Source organism: Ptychodera flava, chromosome 12 (assembly GCF_041260155.1).
Source record: "Ptychodera flava strain L36383 chromosome 12, AS_Pfla_20210202, whole genome shotgun sequence".
Classification (NCBI taxonomy): domain Eukaryota; kingdom Metazoa; phylum Hemichordata; class Enteropneusta; family Ptychoderidae; genus Ptychodera; species Ptychodera flava.
Genome location: NC_091939.1, coordinates 11,808,290 through 11,824,647, shown reverse-complemented (window position 1 = coordinate 11,824,647; position 16,358 = coordinate 11,808,290). Strand labels below are relative to the sequence as shown.

General features: G+C 37.1%; 1 protein-coding gene across 2 annotated transcripts; it reads right to left on the bottom strand.

Moving 5' to 3' along the window:
* Positions 1 to 825: 825 nt before the first annotated feature.
* LOC139145011 (SWI/SNF-related matrix-associated actin-dependent regulator of chromatin subfamily B member 1-like) lies at positions 826 to 15,332 on the bottom strand. Of its 2 annotated transcripts, XM_070715900.1 has the most exons (10): positions 15,187 to 15,332; positions 13,101 to 13,212; positions 9,325 to 9,360; positions 8,368 to 8,494; positions 7,194 to 7,328; positions 5,454 to 5,581; positions 4,830 to 4,999; positions 2,968 to 3,158; positions 1,954 to 2,085; positions 826 to 1,254 (listed from the first exon to the last, which is right to left on the bottom strand). In XM_070715900.1, exons 1-10 carry the CDS (start codon positions 15,271 to 15,273, stop codon positions 1,215 to 1,217), a joined length of 1,158 nt encoding a protein of 385 aa, XP_070572001.1. In that variant the 5' UTR covers positions 15,274 to 15,332; the 3' UTR covers positions 826 to 1,214. The 2 variants fall into 2 exon arrangements, with proteins under 2 accessions (XP_070572001.1, XP_070572002.1); XM_070715901.1 differs by lacking the exon at positions 9,325 to 9,360.
* Positions 15,333 to 16,358: the final 1,026 nt, after the last annotated feature.

Here is a 16,358-nt window from a genome sequence, read left to right as displayed (position 1 = left end):
GGCTCAGGTTAAAACTGGCATTAAAACATGCTCCTGTTTTAAGTAACTAAGCTGTAAAAAGATGAATGCCTTCTTTAAAATTGAACAGAAAAATTTAAAATTATTTTCCAAATCCGAGCTCAAATTTCACTGATGAAATTTAAAGCCCCATGAAAATACCACTTTAAATTTCCTCCGAGAAAATGTCATAGACTAGATTAACAAAGGTCTCTACATACAGCTCAATTAGTTCAGCTGTAACATTATTTTTTCAAATAGCATTTACACAGCTTGCAAAGTACAGTTTCTTGTTCTACGTCAGCAGTGCAGTAGAATATAACTGGAGGACAGATACTCAGACTCAAATTTTGACAATACTTTTCTGAACTGCCCCCTAGTGAACAGGACTCATTTTGGAGCTTTTCGAAGATATAAAGTTTACACAATCTTATTTTTGTGAAAATTTAAAATTCCATATTTTTTTTGCATAGGGCTCACACAGGAATCGCGGCCATTTTGAATTTTAATATTGGTAACATTATGGTATTTCATTTCTTGGTACATAAATATGAGAGATGACCCCTTGATTTTTACAGTTCTTTTTGAAAGTAATTGGTTGAAATTTTCCTTGAGGAAAGTTTTAACAAGAATTTATAATAAGTCTTTCACTTTCGAGGCACATACTACCTTAATAAAAAGTAACTAAATATAACAGTGCCGACTGATTTTACCCATTTCATTTCTACAAACAGTTACAAACACAGTATGCCCTCATAATCAACACAATAGAAAACATACAAGTTCACACATCGAAGCAGTATTATATGACAACAAAAACACATCAAGAGAGTTTTACAAAATTTTATTAAATAATGAATATGCTGTTTACACAAAGTAGAGTCTCTAAATTTCACATTTCAACATATATGCGACGGCAGAAACAACTAACAGACACAGTGCGCGTGACTAACTGCGGAATCTTTTCATGGACACAACAAATCAGTCATCATATTTTCTCTGTCACATTTTTGTGACAACCACTGGTGTTCACTGAGGGAGTCACTGGGTCCCTGGATCAGAGATACAGGTATGTGAGGGTTGCAACAATCCATGTGTACTGATGGCAGGACGCAGGACAGGTATGGCAGTCGTCAACTTCACTGACAAAGGCCCCTCTTGTTGTTATTCAAGGTAACAACAGAGTAGACTTGACCGACAGTAAATTCTGGCTTGTTCTACCACGTCGGTGCTGTGTTCGCTAACCGACGCATACGTCTGAAGAAAAAAAGACAAAAAGGAGACTCAGATTATCTGTACTTGGAACTATACTGGACAATTTTTTTCACACAAAGTGTGTAACCTATATTCTCTTAAATGGCACTTTCTTCATGAATTTTTGATGAGTATTTCAGCGGTATCATATTCTTGGTACCTTATTAAACGATTTTGCCACCTAAGTGAGTCATAGAAGTCTCAGGCTGTCAACCGTATTTTCAATATGGCAATATGTAAAACATAAAATTACAGAAGTCAAGGTAAGGGTTTAGGTTATACAGAAATGGCTAAAAGGATGAAAAGATGAATGATTTTAGCTAGTTTCACAGACCTTCTGTCATGAGAGCAGTTACATATACATGTATGTTGAATGTATTTATCAGATCACCATTTCGAACTCTTGCTGTGGTGAAAAGACGACTTTTTTGCCAACAATGCATTTCAATATCATGTATCACGAATGTGTAAATCAGACGAAATCTTAAATTGGGTAGAAAACTGTCCATTTCCAAGTTCACTTATTACTTGTTCACCCCAATTCCCTGTAAACAGGTCTACAATCACCATTGATAACAATGGGTTTGGGCCAATACATGGTGATAACAGTGTTAATACAAACCCGTCATTCCGTCTATTCTGAATCTTATCATTTAACTATAGCCTACACTAAATATTGTTTTTGATATTTTGATGGCATACCTGGTGTTTCTGTCTTGGTCTCTGATCTTCTTTTCCATCTCCGCATCAGTCAGTGTTTCCAAGAATGGACACCACTGGTCCGCCTCTGCCTGATTCCTCACTGCAATCTCAACCGTTGGCAGTGGAGATTCACTGAAAGAGTTTGAAGACGAATACTCAAGGGTCAAACAAAGATTTGATTTGATTCCAAACGAGATCCTAATCTAGACCTAATTTCTGTAAGAAATCACACGTGAGACTGATGCAGGAGTCTTCATTGTGAAGACACTTGTCAATCCTTGAAATATGTGTGCAGCTTTCATAAGTCTGTGAGCATACTTGTGTAAACCCATGTTCTAGAATTCTCATATCATCAATTTTGATTTAATTTGATGAGTTTAAACTTTGACATCAGTAATTGCTAAAGATTTCTGAAATTAAATGAATGGTTCTACCTGAGAACAAAAAAGGACGTGGTGTTCTGCATAATCAGTATGCCTGAGAGATCAATTGCTGGCGGTACATCAATCCATCATGTACAAATGCATATTGGAATACATGTATTTCAATGCGTATTTGTGCACATGGTTTTGTTTGTACCATGGTTCATTCAAATACACTGAGTGCAGGAAAAATTCTGGCCAGATCCTACACATGTTCACAATATTTTCTGATTTCTATGGATAAAAGATAATGGCAGCCATGGGGTTAAAACTTTTTCTGAATTTTGCTACAGCTTTAAATTGAAATATTACAGAATCTACAACAATCAAAACCTTACCTTTACAATCACCCGTCATTGTGATATACACGAAATATGAACAGATTTTTCCAGCAGACATTTTTAATGAAGTTTCATCAAACAATTCTATAAAGTGTAAACTTTCATATATGAATTCATCTTTCTGTTCTTGACACTTGAGAAATCAAGATTACGATGAGATTAGACCTCACGGATTACTTGCTCTGTCTTGCCTGAAATATTACCCTTGTATCTTTGTACACAATTTTACTACTACGGTAGTACATGTATACCTGAACGCATATGTCCTCTGATGCCAGCTCAGCTGTCCCCGTATACTATATGCCATAGCCGTGACAAACTCTCCACCCAAACCAAGTTCTGAACACAGCTTCAGCGCAAAGTCTTCTGGGCTGTTGTCCTTCTCTGACATGTCCCATTCAAATTGGTCAACAAGGGATATATTGCCCACATGGATATTCAACTGTAATAGAAGTGACGGTGATACTGATGTGGTCAAGGAATTAAGGCCAAAGTAATTAAATTCTTTGTTTTGCGTCCACTCTAAATGGGAAAGGTACGCGCCTAAGCGGCTGAAAAACACACACAAGAAAATTAACACAATGTAATTTGATTGCAGCAAATAAAAATTGTAACAAAATTTTAGTCCAGAAAAGCTAAGCGGTTATGTCCTAAAATTTCCTATTCAAATACACTGTGTTTTTTATGAAAACCTTAAAATCCTAAGCGGGTGGGGATGCAAAACAAAGAATTTAATTACTTTGGCCTAATCAAATGAGACGTTCTCTGCTTCTGCCAAATCCACCACTTTGAGGGCAGATATTTTTTTACACATGTGCGCCATGTAAACATTTATCATGCAAACTTGTATACATTTAACGTAAAATGTACCTCAGAGATAGATATTTGGACTGTTAAACTTTTTAAATTTTTTTCTGATCTACCACTTGTGGGGTTCATTTTCAGGCCACTTTGGGTAAGAAAAACTTTCACCATATCAGTTTTTTGAAATCAAAAAATTTCACCAATTAATTTTTCTCCATAGAATTAACACAGGGCTGGCGGCCATTTTGAATTTCTTCTTCAAATCTTGGGTAATTTGTTTCTCTAGTACCAAAATTTGCACATTGACCCCTGACTTTTATTCTTGATTTTAAAAGTGAATGGTTAGGAGATTCCTGGGGGAAAATTTGAGTGGAGTCTTTTACTTTCAAGGCGCATACTACCTTAAACTGAATTTTAAGTGGTTGAATAATAACATATGAACGTGCTTTCACGTATATACCACCTTGAATATTATTGAGTGGGCTACTTTTGGTACCCAAAGACAACTGACCTTACACCTTGCTATTAGCTGGTGATCTATGGTAATCAAATTAAACAATAAAGCACACCCAGCGACAGTATACCACAAGATTTTGACCAGTTCACGACATATATGCACGAGTGATAGCGAGTGCATATATGAAGTGAACTGGTCAAAACCAAGTGGTACACCATTGTTGGTGTGATTTATTGCTATTATATCATAACAGTATATTGAAATTCTGGCATGGAACATCAAATCAGGATTTTTGCTCTAGTCGAGACCTCATTTGTGTGTCACACAGCCTTGGCATATGGCCAATATACCATGGTTCTTTTTGCATCTTGACCAATCAGATCGCTGTATTTGACCATCAATATACTGTATGTATGTAATATTACACTGTAACAAAAATGTTAATATTTACTGGATATGAACTATGGTACAACTCAGTAGGGATCAGTACCAGGGGTCGGCTGTTACCAAATTAATCAAAGCTAATTATTCACACAAAGAAAATAAACATTATTTATGAAATCGCATGAAGCGGTCATGATAACAGCATTCTGTGTACTGAATTGCTGCTGTCATTGGCTTTCAAGTGAAAACATGTATGTTTCTGATAACAAAGAGTTTTAAATACGAAACATCATAATAACATAACAACTGAAGGGTCATAAAGATGCCCTAATTAGCAATTAGATGTAATTATCCCAACAAGATTGCACAGACTTGGATAGCAAAGGGCCACATATGACATGATACAGTGTAAGAAACCACTTCTGGGATTACTGAATCGTTCAACTTTCGGGCTTTGCTTGCACTCACTTTAAGTATAACCCGTTGATCAGACTGGTCCTCCAGTATGCTGGTATCTGTCGGAAAAGCTTCCATCTGTGTTCGGATGGCTTGTGATATGGCAGGTACAAAGGTCAGTGGGTTCAATTCAAGGTCATCGCACAAGATCTCGGCGAAGATCTCAGGTGTTATTAGTGTTTCTGCAAGAAGTGGAGGTAACACATATCACAAATCAGAAGGTCAGTAATGAATGCTGACAGTAGTTTTTGGAATTGGGGATGTTGCTTATACATATTGCTTATAATATGCTTTTTCAATTTTGAAGCATGTACTGTCTTGAGTCATTCCCAAGTCAGCACACAGATAAGAATGATAACTGTGACACACCACAGTGAAATACACTATTACTATCAGATCAAGTCAGTATAAAACATCATGATTGATGCATGCCCTGATAAGGCAAGTCTGTGAAAATCACATAAATGTGTGACATCCCACCCTTCAAATGGTCATGTTTGCTAAAAGATGTTATATGAGACGTACACTGTAAATGCCTTTTTCGTTTCAACCAACTTGACATGATGGCAAACCTGGCTGGAATAGATGAAGTTGTACACAGGGTAAGATGGCTTTTTGGTTGTTTCGACAACTTACCGTTTTTGTTCCAGGTGAATGTATCTCTTAGCTTCTGTCCCTCTATTTCCATATCTAACCTGATGGGTACAAGCACTTCTGGCAGGGCAGCATTCTCATGGATCAGGGCTGGATCATGGTCATCAAAACTGAAAGATGCGCAAATTATGTCATTGTACATTGTAGATGAAGCAGACAGACATGTTTACCACATACTGTTTGTAAAATATAAATTTCACATACAATTACCTGTTGATATTAGATGTATTTTCAAGTTCTTTTGCTCTGAATGTAAAGTAAAATTTCTCGTTCTCCAGGAAATTTCATGTTAAAATGCTTTGTATTCAACTTGTCTGTGTATGTGTGTGATGTCCCATTTTATTGTGGACAACTGAATTTTAGTCTGGACTAGATTTCATTTGTAAACAAAAACACTGTAGACTGTACACAATGCATTGTGTTGGCAAAGGCCAACACTTTGAATTGCAATATACTTGAGGGAGTAGAAGAAACTGTATTGGTTTTTCAGCATATAAAAAATGATGAAATATTATCAAAAGTTGCTGCTGTTGTCCCCCATAAGCTTGAGCCAAAATGCTACAAAACTGAGATGCAGTTTCTTTGAAATAGGCCAGAATTTCAAATGACCCAAAAATTGATTTTTTTTTAATGAAAAAAGTCTACACATAAATTTGAATTCTATTTCCACTTAAAAAAGAATATAGCTAATAAACTCTCTTATTGTTTGGTTTATTCCAAAATGCATAGGCCTCAGCCCATCGCATATTAAGGCTACAGAACACAAATCAGGAGAAAAACAAAACATATTAACGCTATTTACAAAAGACAGCTACGAAAAACTACACAGAGAAGTATTAAATCGTTTCTCGTTGGTTAATAAAGCCATCTCTAATCTTATACGCTTTGTGAATAAATATTGACAATTTGTAAAGAACCCGATTGTTGTTACTTGCTAAGAGATTAAAAAACTTTTCTTGTGTTGGATGTATTCTGTAACCTAAAGGTATCAAATCAACTCTCAGTTCTGCGTATAATGGACAAAGTAAAACAAAGTGAAATTCGTCCTCTACCAGCGACTTTCCTATACTACTACAATATGGACAAAATCTCTGATTCGCAGGTATGGGAGGATTGCAGTGTCGTCCGGTTTCAATTTGTAACATATGGCTTGGAAACTCTCTTACAACAACTAGTAACACTGAAGATCATTGGCTGCACACTGAGCCATTCTTTAATGCCCTCTTTCAACAGAGTACTTTTTATTTATTGTGAAAGGCAGGTTAGGATGATGAAATAACTACCATAAAGACTGAACCCGCTGTTATTAGGGCAGGCCTGACACTGCGTCATTGTACAAATTATTGTTATCAGAATATTGATGGAGTTGCAAACTTTCAATTTTACAAAGTTCTGTCTGCCATCATGTCCATATTGCAACACTCATACATTTGTGTCGGTCCAGTAACTGTGCGTAGGCAGTACTGGCAGCTACAATACCTGTGGAGAATGCCACACAGCTGGACAAAGGCAACTCCGATGTCTCTACACATTATAAGATGATGTGAATGTTCACAACTATGGCAAATGCCATGTCTATTTGTAACACTTGAAACGTAACAGACTTAAAACAGGTATTATATTGTTGACACAGCCAGGGTGCATTTACAGCAGGGACAATACTATGATTTGAATGGTTTTCCACAAACATGTACTACAGATCCAGTACAGTGCAGCTCTTACCACATAGGGAATGTTCTCTGTCTCTTGGGTCCGATTCTATTTCTGTTGATGGCAGTGGAACATGGTACGGCATCGAGGTGGTGTGAGCTGTTTGGTAAAGTGGGAACCCAGTCTCTCCTCTTGGCCTTTGCTTCCCTGCAACACCAAAATACATTATCTCTTTTTTTTCACTATGTAGGTAAGAATATGTCAATGATTTTTCAACTATGAGTCATTACTCTATGAACTTCACCACTATGGATCACACCCATGAGTTGCTAACTTTTTGCTAACACTTTGCTGAGTGTAACTTCACACTTCCCCCAACCCTTTCCCAATCACTGCTTGCCATGATATGGTGCAGTACAGATACACAAATCTACAACTGTGGTAACAGGGTCTATCCCTCATGACAGAAATTTTAGCAAAGCCCTCTTAATTCCTGTGACTAAGTCGGACCTACACAGAATGAAATTGGACAGTGTACTGTAGTGATCGCCAGTGTTTATGTAAATGTAAGGGAGATCGGCATACAATGAATACTTTGAATAAAATCGGTTGGAACATGCCTAAAACACAGTTACTGACAAAAGCTCAAATGTCCTTATGTATGGAAATCATGGTGGCTTGTTCTGGGAAGTTTATTTCTTTAAACAATCTGAAGTCTCCATTGCAAGCTTCTTTGGTTTTAGAAGGACAGTGTTGAAACGTTCAGTGTGCCAGAATGATGAAAATACAACTAGATACATATAGGTAATTGCTGATGTTGCGATGAACACTGGAAAAGATATTAATAGCTCAGACACAATCTGCAACAACATCTAGGCATGCAAAACTGACGAAGTTTGTCCAAATAACCAGTCGCAGTGTCCGATGTCACACGCCTGCAGCTTTATTTAATACCAACAAACCTGTAACTGTGAACAGTGCTATTGCACTGCTAAACTAGACACAGAAACTGCACACGTAATCTTCATGACTCAAATCAAAGAGGTTTGAAAGCTCAGTGATGTTTCAGAGTTTGTCAACAGTTATGATTTCACTGATAACAGGGAACTAGACATCATCATCGCTTTCATAAACTCTAGAGCCTGATAATCTTTGCATCAGGTGATACATGGTAAATGCTTAATGCCGCGAATGTGACAGGCACTGGATGCAGATTCTGGTTCAAATGCCAGCCCCCAAGTCTCACCTCAACGGAGTTGGTTCTGTTGAAATTGACACTGCTTTGTACTTTTCGTCGTTTCCTTCTAGGATTTCTTGCACTTCCGATGCCTTCAATAGCGTGACATTGGTAGCCAAGCTATGCTGACCAAATCCTAAAAGGTATTTTGAGAAAGAAACGGGTCCCAGGTATTCTCTGACCAACTATTGGTCATGAAAGCATCGTTCAAGCTATTTGCTGACTATCAGACAGTTTAAGGAAAGACGTTTTACTTTTTTGATAGTCTGACCTTTATTAAAACTTGAATTTCATTGTCAGTACAATTTTTTAAATATTGTTTTAGTCTTTACTTTATCATACTTTGGTTCAAGGTGATTGTTCTCATTGTCAAGGTCACACCTAACACAGATTTGGAGGGTTTAATAGAATGACAAGATAAAACATGGTGATTCCAATGAGCACTACCGACACAAGGATAGCTTCACAGACATTGACATAAAAAATCCTTTTGTCAAGATTAGAGAATATCTGCCTGAAAATCATTACAGACAAAATCATTTCTGAAGTCAAAGAGGTGCTTTTGACAAACCAAATTCTCACACAGTGCCACTTAAACTGCCAGATAGTCTCAAATACTTTCATTACTGATATTACCATTGTGCTTATTTTTCACCCATTCAATCTCCCCCCACCTAATTCCCTATGGTTTGGTCCGATGGTGCAACACTCCGACTCTTCCACAATAAGACAGTCCATTCCATTTGGAATGAGGTGGGTCAAGTTGAAATGGTTGAATCATGTGACTAGTATTTCATGTGCTGTGGAAAGAACTCTACAAAGACTATAGCTACAACTACCTGTGAAAAAGAAATGAAATGAAAAAATTAGATGTCTATGAAAACTGTTCTATGAAGAGTAAACTTTAAAAATTATATCTATAAATATATATATTTTTTGTGCCTATCCTAAGTCTCTATTCTTTACCATTTTGTCCATTTTTCTTCTCAGGTGCGGTGCTTCCTACAAAAAATCAGAATGTGACAGGTATAATGCAATGAAGGCACCAAGGATGGGTCTTGCAATGAGAGTAATTTTTAGTGATGGTGAATGCCAATGGGAGAATGATGATTTTTATGTTAAAAAAAGAAAAAGAAAAAAAAAATTTAAATACAAAACTTTTGCTGTCAAAATGATGCATGCAACACTTCACTGCAAAAAAACACTACAAGGCTGAAAATTTTCAACGTATTGGTCATACATGACGTCTTCAAATGCTTATTTCCTCATCTCCAATTTTTACTTGATGAATAAATAGATATTACAAATGATAATTTTGCTTGCAGATGTTTTACAATTTTTTTTTTTTGATTTTTACATGTTTAGTCCCCTTGGCAAACACTGTAAATCGCAATATTGTCACAGAGAAAATTTTCAAATTTTATCAGATATTGGAACCTACTAATTTCTTTATACGACATATCAAAAATGCTTGCCTTTCCATTACATCGCTTGTCTACTAAACTTTGGCGGTCACCAATAAACTAAAGATAGATTTCAATAATGTGAATAATACTTGTAAAGTACTAAAATCTGACTTCCATGTTACATGTAACTGATTTTATCATTGAAATTTTTATAAATTTTTTTTGCAACAAAAATGTTCTCAAGACAAACTCAATGATTTGTCTTCTCAGTGTGAAACTCCAACTCACATACTGATACAGTACACTGGCCATTGCAGGTAATTGTGGTAATTTTTCCTGTCTTTAGATGATGTTTCCACATGAAAAATAATCTTTTGCCAAAATTTTTCAGTTCACAGTGTACACACATGGAGGCAATCATCTGATGAAGGGCATATAGGCATACATATACTTTTAATATTTGGTGTATTTGTAGGTTTTTTTTGTTTTTTGAGCAGTTTTGAATGAAAATTTCCCCTCTTGCTCTATTTTGGTTGTTGCAATAAACATCTTTTTCCTAAATACAATCAACAGGGACCAAGCAATACAAAGCCCATAGGCACAATGTAATGTATCAGTGTTTCAAAGAACTTTGTGGGTTGGCTGAATGAGCATTCAAATAGCTTTTCTGGCTTTTTTATGTGTTTCTTTTTAATAATTGGTTAATAATTGAAAAGGATGCCACCTTAACAGCATGCTAATCTACCCTTCCTGTACTGTACATTCCCCACTCATGGGGAACTCTAAGTACTGCATGCATTTGAACAATCACAGCTACATGTACCTGCTTCAGCTGGCGTTTGACCAATCACAGCACCCCTCCCTACACGACGCAATACACCGATTAATTTCACAGAGAATTCACGTAAGGATGTCATGCAAAGTTTATGATGTGTTTGGATATTACATGCGATTACATGATGCTAGTACGTCACTGTTTTTTTTTTCACCAATGAATGAAATGGCACATGAAGATGACAGGACAGAGGATGAAAAGTAAGAAGGAAAAAAAAGAGAGAGAAACAAGACGATTCAGGCTCAGATATCCAACGGACAAACTAGTAAAGAGTAAGAATCAGGATAGGCGACACTGAATTGTATATGAACAATAACCAAGAGGAAAATGCCAATCATATGTGAATAACTATGTACTGGGAAATGTGGAATCGTATTCTAATACATGTATTTATGCATGGGCAATCAGGGAACCGTACATGGTAAAAATTCTGAAACATGGTAAGTCTGTAATATATGCGTGTGAATGGTATGATACACCTGTTCAGCTTTCTGCAGAGCTTTGAAATACAGAGGGGTGGCTGATTTCCATAACGATGCATAATTTGCATATTCTCTTGTTGTGAAAATTTCTTTTGTAATAGTCATTAAATAAACAGATTGCATGAATAAGAGAGGGGTGGGCCACACCTGAAAATCCCATTGAGGAGAACCTTGACTATTTTACTAAGTTCTCTACATTGCTGATAGTGTGTCATGTCAGATACTGTAATGACGGAATGTGAACTTGTGTACATCAAATTATCACAATTGCAGAAAGAATGAATATTGCATGGGTGAATCCATCATAATAGAGGCACAAATGACCTGTCCAATCATTAAATGAAATATTTTCACTTATGCATCTCAACATTGGATCCCAGTAACAGGGAGTACAACTGCCATGTTACTATAGAATAAATGTTCTCTTCTCATACAGTACTGGTATGATAAAGGTTCAAACATGTTGAATACTGCTAGCTGAAACATATTAAATGTTGCATTTCCATATTTATAAAGTCAGTGCAAACTTAAAGGCCAGGGACTTGATCCCTGGATCAAGTTTGTAGTAGTCTGTAAGAGGATGATGGAGGTGTCATAGCCTTTTGTTTTCCATTGAAAATGAAGTCTAGTAAATAAATTTCTTGGAAAGACAATCTGACGCCTGACACAGGCCTTTAAGAAATTTGGAGCTTTATGTGTATGTCTCTATGCTTTGTCTCCTCTAAAAAGTTAAAAAATCAATCTTGGTCACACTATCAGGGTTCTCCACAAAGGGATTTTGAAGGGGGGTGTGTGTGCTACTTATCTGATTTGAGAGCAATGTATTCATATGTTAAAAACCACACACAAAAGGATATTCTCACAACAAAAGAATATGTAAATTATGCATTGTTATGTAAACTGCTCGTCCCTCTCTTTTTTCAAGTTGCAGAGAATGCTGACTATATCATGAAGTTCATTGTTGTAATGATATTTGTATGAATATGCAAAATTTTGCTTCAGAATAAAATATACTGATATTTATCTAAATGTGAATGCAGGGGAAATTATCTGGAAAATGCCATGAAGGTAGTGATAAAACCACAGACCCCTGAGTGAGAAACTGGGGTAACACACTGTCACACACACTTGCTTCAATCACTGTTACTCTTCAATGTGCCACCAATGCAAGACTTTTTTCCCTGACTCAAGAAAATTTAACACATTAAATGTATACATATACATACATGTACATGTAGGGATGGCTCAAGGAAATCTCAAGAAATTACAAAACTGACTCAAAGAGTTTAGGAATCTTAAAAGTTAGAGGGCACGCTGTTTCTTTTTCATCTTCTTATAGGCTTACACTTGTCAAGTGATTGGTATAAAGTGGCCTAATACTCCACGAGATTGAAGCTGTGAAATTATTACCCATCAGAACTGTAATGCTCAATATCCTAAGAAATTGCAATCATTTATACACCATGTACTGATATATATTGAGTATGCAAATCAACTTCTAACGAGTCATTATTGATGGAGGATTATTCACTGGCCCAAATTGAGCATTATGTACAAAATTTGAAGTTGAAACGTGCCTGATGCAAATATTCCATTCTTAGGATCTTGGTACATTCTTGAAGACATACTGTTTATAATAGACAATTCTTGCTACCCTAGCTTCAATATAAGTGCCTTTGACTTTAATCTGTAATATTGGATTTCAGAGAGATCATTGTGTTGTTCAACCTGTTTATAACTTGACGATCAATGTATTTTCAAATCACCACCCCTGAGACAACTTTTCCACAGGCCTAGAAGTGATCAGCTTATCATTCCGTTCAAAATTCTGCATGGCATTACAAAATAATAAGTTGTGGATGACTCAGTACTGGACACTGAGTGAAGTACCAATATGTGAAGATGGAATACTGTGAATTGAATGAAATACCAATCTATGACGATGACATACTGGGAATTAAGTTAAATACCTATCTATGAAGATGACATGGAATGGTTACGTTGAGCATTAGAACTTACGTTCTCCAAAGCTGACGATTTGTTTTCTTTCATCAACTGTAGCGAGTCGCCTCCAGAGTGATGGGTACTTCTTATACAGAGAACCACGGAACATACGCAGGTAATTACCCACCTAAGAAAAAAAGGCAAAGTTTTATCTTCGCAACGGTAGCGAGTAGTCTCCAGAGAAGGGAACTTTTTGTACAGAGAACCATGGAACATATGCAGGTCATTTATATCTTCACAGTGGCAGTTAGCCACCTTCTTCACAGTGCCTTAATAATGATAAAAGTAGCTAGTAATTGCAGCCCTAGGGGCAAAATATTTTTTTAAATATTTTTGACAGCAATACTTCTGATTGAGTGCACTGCTGAAACCACAATATACTTGTCTGACAGAAGCCGCTTTGAACATTACATCCCATGATCCCTTGTGATTCTACCACAGTCCCATCCATCTCATGAAGGGACCACGGTTCCACACTTATTCGGGTTGACATAAATTTAAATTTGGACAGTTTAAGAGGTTCAACATAGCAGTTTATACAAATGGGATAAAAAAGACACTTTAAAATGTTGGAAACGGTGGTTTCCAAACATCTTGGGTCCTGGGCCAAAACAACTTGGGCTGAAAAGGTTTGGAGCCGTAACGCAACACCTCAGGGCTTTTCTGGGAGGCTATCTGGCCCACACTAGGGCACTTTCCAGCTACGAGCACTGTCACCGTGGGTTGCTAGACACTTCGCACCAAAACCATGTCGGACCATACCATCTCGTCCCTTGCTATTTTGCACCAAAACAACCCTGTACCAAAACCTCTTTGTCCCAAGAGTCAAGTCGCACCAAACCATTTCACCCAAAAAACACAAAGCCACTTTGCACAAAAAATATCGCCAACCCATAAAGCTGAAAATAACCAACTACTGCCCTCAAAGTTTTCATCACCTATCAATCATCCTGCCACTGAAGTCTTGAAAGGGTACACGTTTCCATGGTTTGAAAATGCCCTGCATGTAACTAAATGTCATATAGCATGAACTGTGAAGAGGCATGTAATAAAAATATTATTGCCTGAATACATGGGTTTATGTGCCCTCGCAGCATGAGACAATTTGCCCTCCTGGCGTTGGGCAAATTGTCACCTGCTCTCGGGCACATAAACCCATGTATTCAGGCAATAATATAAATATTAGTACCTGGTACTCGTATGCGCCGGGAGATGAAGTATCATAAGCCCCACATATCAGCGCACATTTGCGGGTTTTTTTGTCTAATTCTACTGTTTATGGTTTTAAATTTTATGCAAGAATAAATGGTTCATGATAGATAAAATGTCTTGACATGGTAATGCTTCCAAGTTGTTATGTGTAAACAACACTGTGATACATTGTGGTCAAAGTTTTACGAGTTGGTACTATACTTGGGCGAAGTTGGTGGTACATGTACTTGGGCAAGTGGCGTGAGACGAGGGTCTTTCTTTCTACCTCCATGGGACGAGGTGGTTTTGGTACGAAATTGGCAGATCGTCCATTTAGCCGACACGAACACGAAGGTGTCTGTACCGGCTACCAAAAACTATGAAAAATAGTCAAGAATGGGCTACAAAATCACTATCAGTTTTAAGTTGCAGGTAGAATAAGTCTGTGCCTTTGTATAAAATACTATAAAAATAGTAGAAAGTGAACAACCAGCTGAAAGTTAGTTGAGGAGACCTTACCGCATATCATTTGCATCTCATTGTCGGCTACATGGACTGTGTGCCAACCATGGCATGGTTTTGGGACGAAGTTGTGTGAGGCGACCTGTGAAGAGTCTGGTGTGAAGAGTCTGGGCCCCGTCACCGTGCTTGATCAAAGGTGCCTGGCTCACCGATACAGTGATACTATACGTAAAACCAACACCTCAAGGATGGTTAATCTTTACAATCACTGTAAGGGCGGCACATGCCGTATGCATTGTGCGTGGAGATCCGAACCGTTCACCATGATAAACAAAGACCTCAGCATGGAGGCGGCACACTAGCGAAGTTGATCCACGTTACAGGGAGACGCATAAACTTAGCATTAACGCAAAACGTAAGAGTAGCTATAAAGGCTTGTTATACGTACTTCAGACCCGATCATATACCATTCTCCGCTTTCTACAAGCTGGAATTTCTCGGGTTTCTTCCCAAAAGTACGTGAAGCCGCCGCCATTTTGTCAAATGATCCCGATGAAGTACGCCCTCACACGCAAGTTCAAACTTTCAGTAGAGGCCCAGGTTTCTGCACGATGCTGAAGTTAGACTCGGTTTCGGATTCGGTTCGGTTTCGGATTCAGTTTGGATTCGGTTTCGGATTCGAGTGACTGAAAGAAATTTTATATTTTCAGCCGATTTTGTTAAAATGTGGATTACTTTATTTTCACTTGGAATTTATTTTCTTTACTTTCCCTGGACCTTTTTTCAGCTAAAATCAAATCAATCAGACTAGACAAAGTGAAAATATATCACAGTGAAACAATGAAAATCTATTCTTAGCTGAAATAAATTTCTGTCTGTTCTGTGCTGTTTTGTGTCTATGGTTACAACTATTGTCTTACGAATTCTGACTAGTGTTATTGGATTATGGATTGGTATGATTGCGATTATTTACAGTGAAAATATAATGGTCCATAGTACTTCGGTATGTTGCAAAGATAAATACTTGTCGTCAAGAACAAGTTTTTAATGGGTTGCCTGTCAACATAAATTGTGTGCATCTATTTACAAAATAAAATAAAATGGTTAAAAAAATAGAAATTACAGAAAACTTCAAAGCACTTTAATTCGAAATTGAAAGTAAGTGGAGGAAAACAACACTTACAAAAACATTTATACTTTAATTTGTTTATTTGTCACAATGTGTGTCACATGGTGTAATGTGTTGTATTACTTTGATGTTTTGGTTGATGTTGATCAACATGTACTATACTGAACTCCCGGACTAAACTATCAGTTAATATGTTGTGTAATAAAGATTGCATTGAATGCATTTCTTTGAATTGTGCGTAGTACTATTAGCGTAAAGGTATACTGTCACCTGTTCCAATTTTGCCACAGTTACAATGGAAAGAGAAAATCTAACCAATCACAGATTTTAAGCGGGTGGCCGCTTTTTAAAAACAGCGCCCTCACATGGGCATTTTGAATACCAAGGAACGCCCCTTTGACCATATATGGGCATATTTAGATTACAGGTGACTGTATGTCTTTAAATAGTCCTAACTGCATAATGCTAATAATTGAGGTGGACACTTTTGA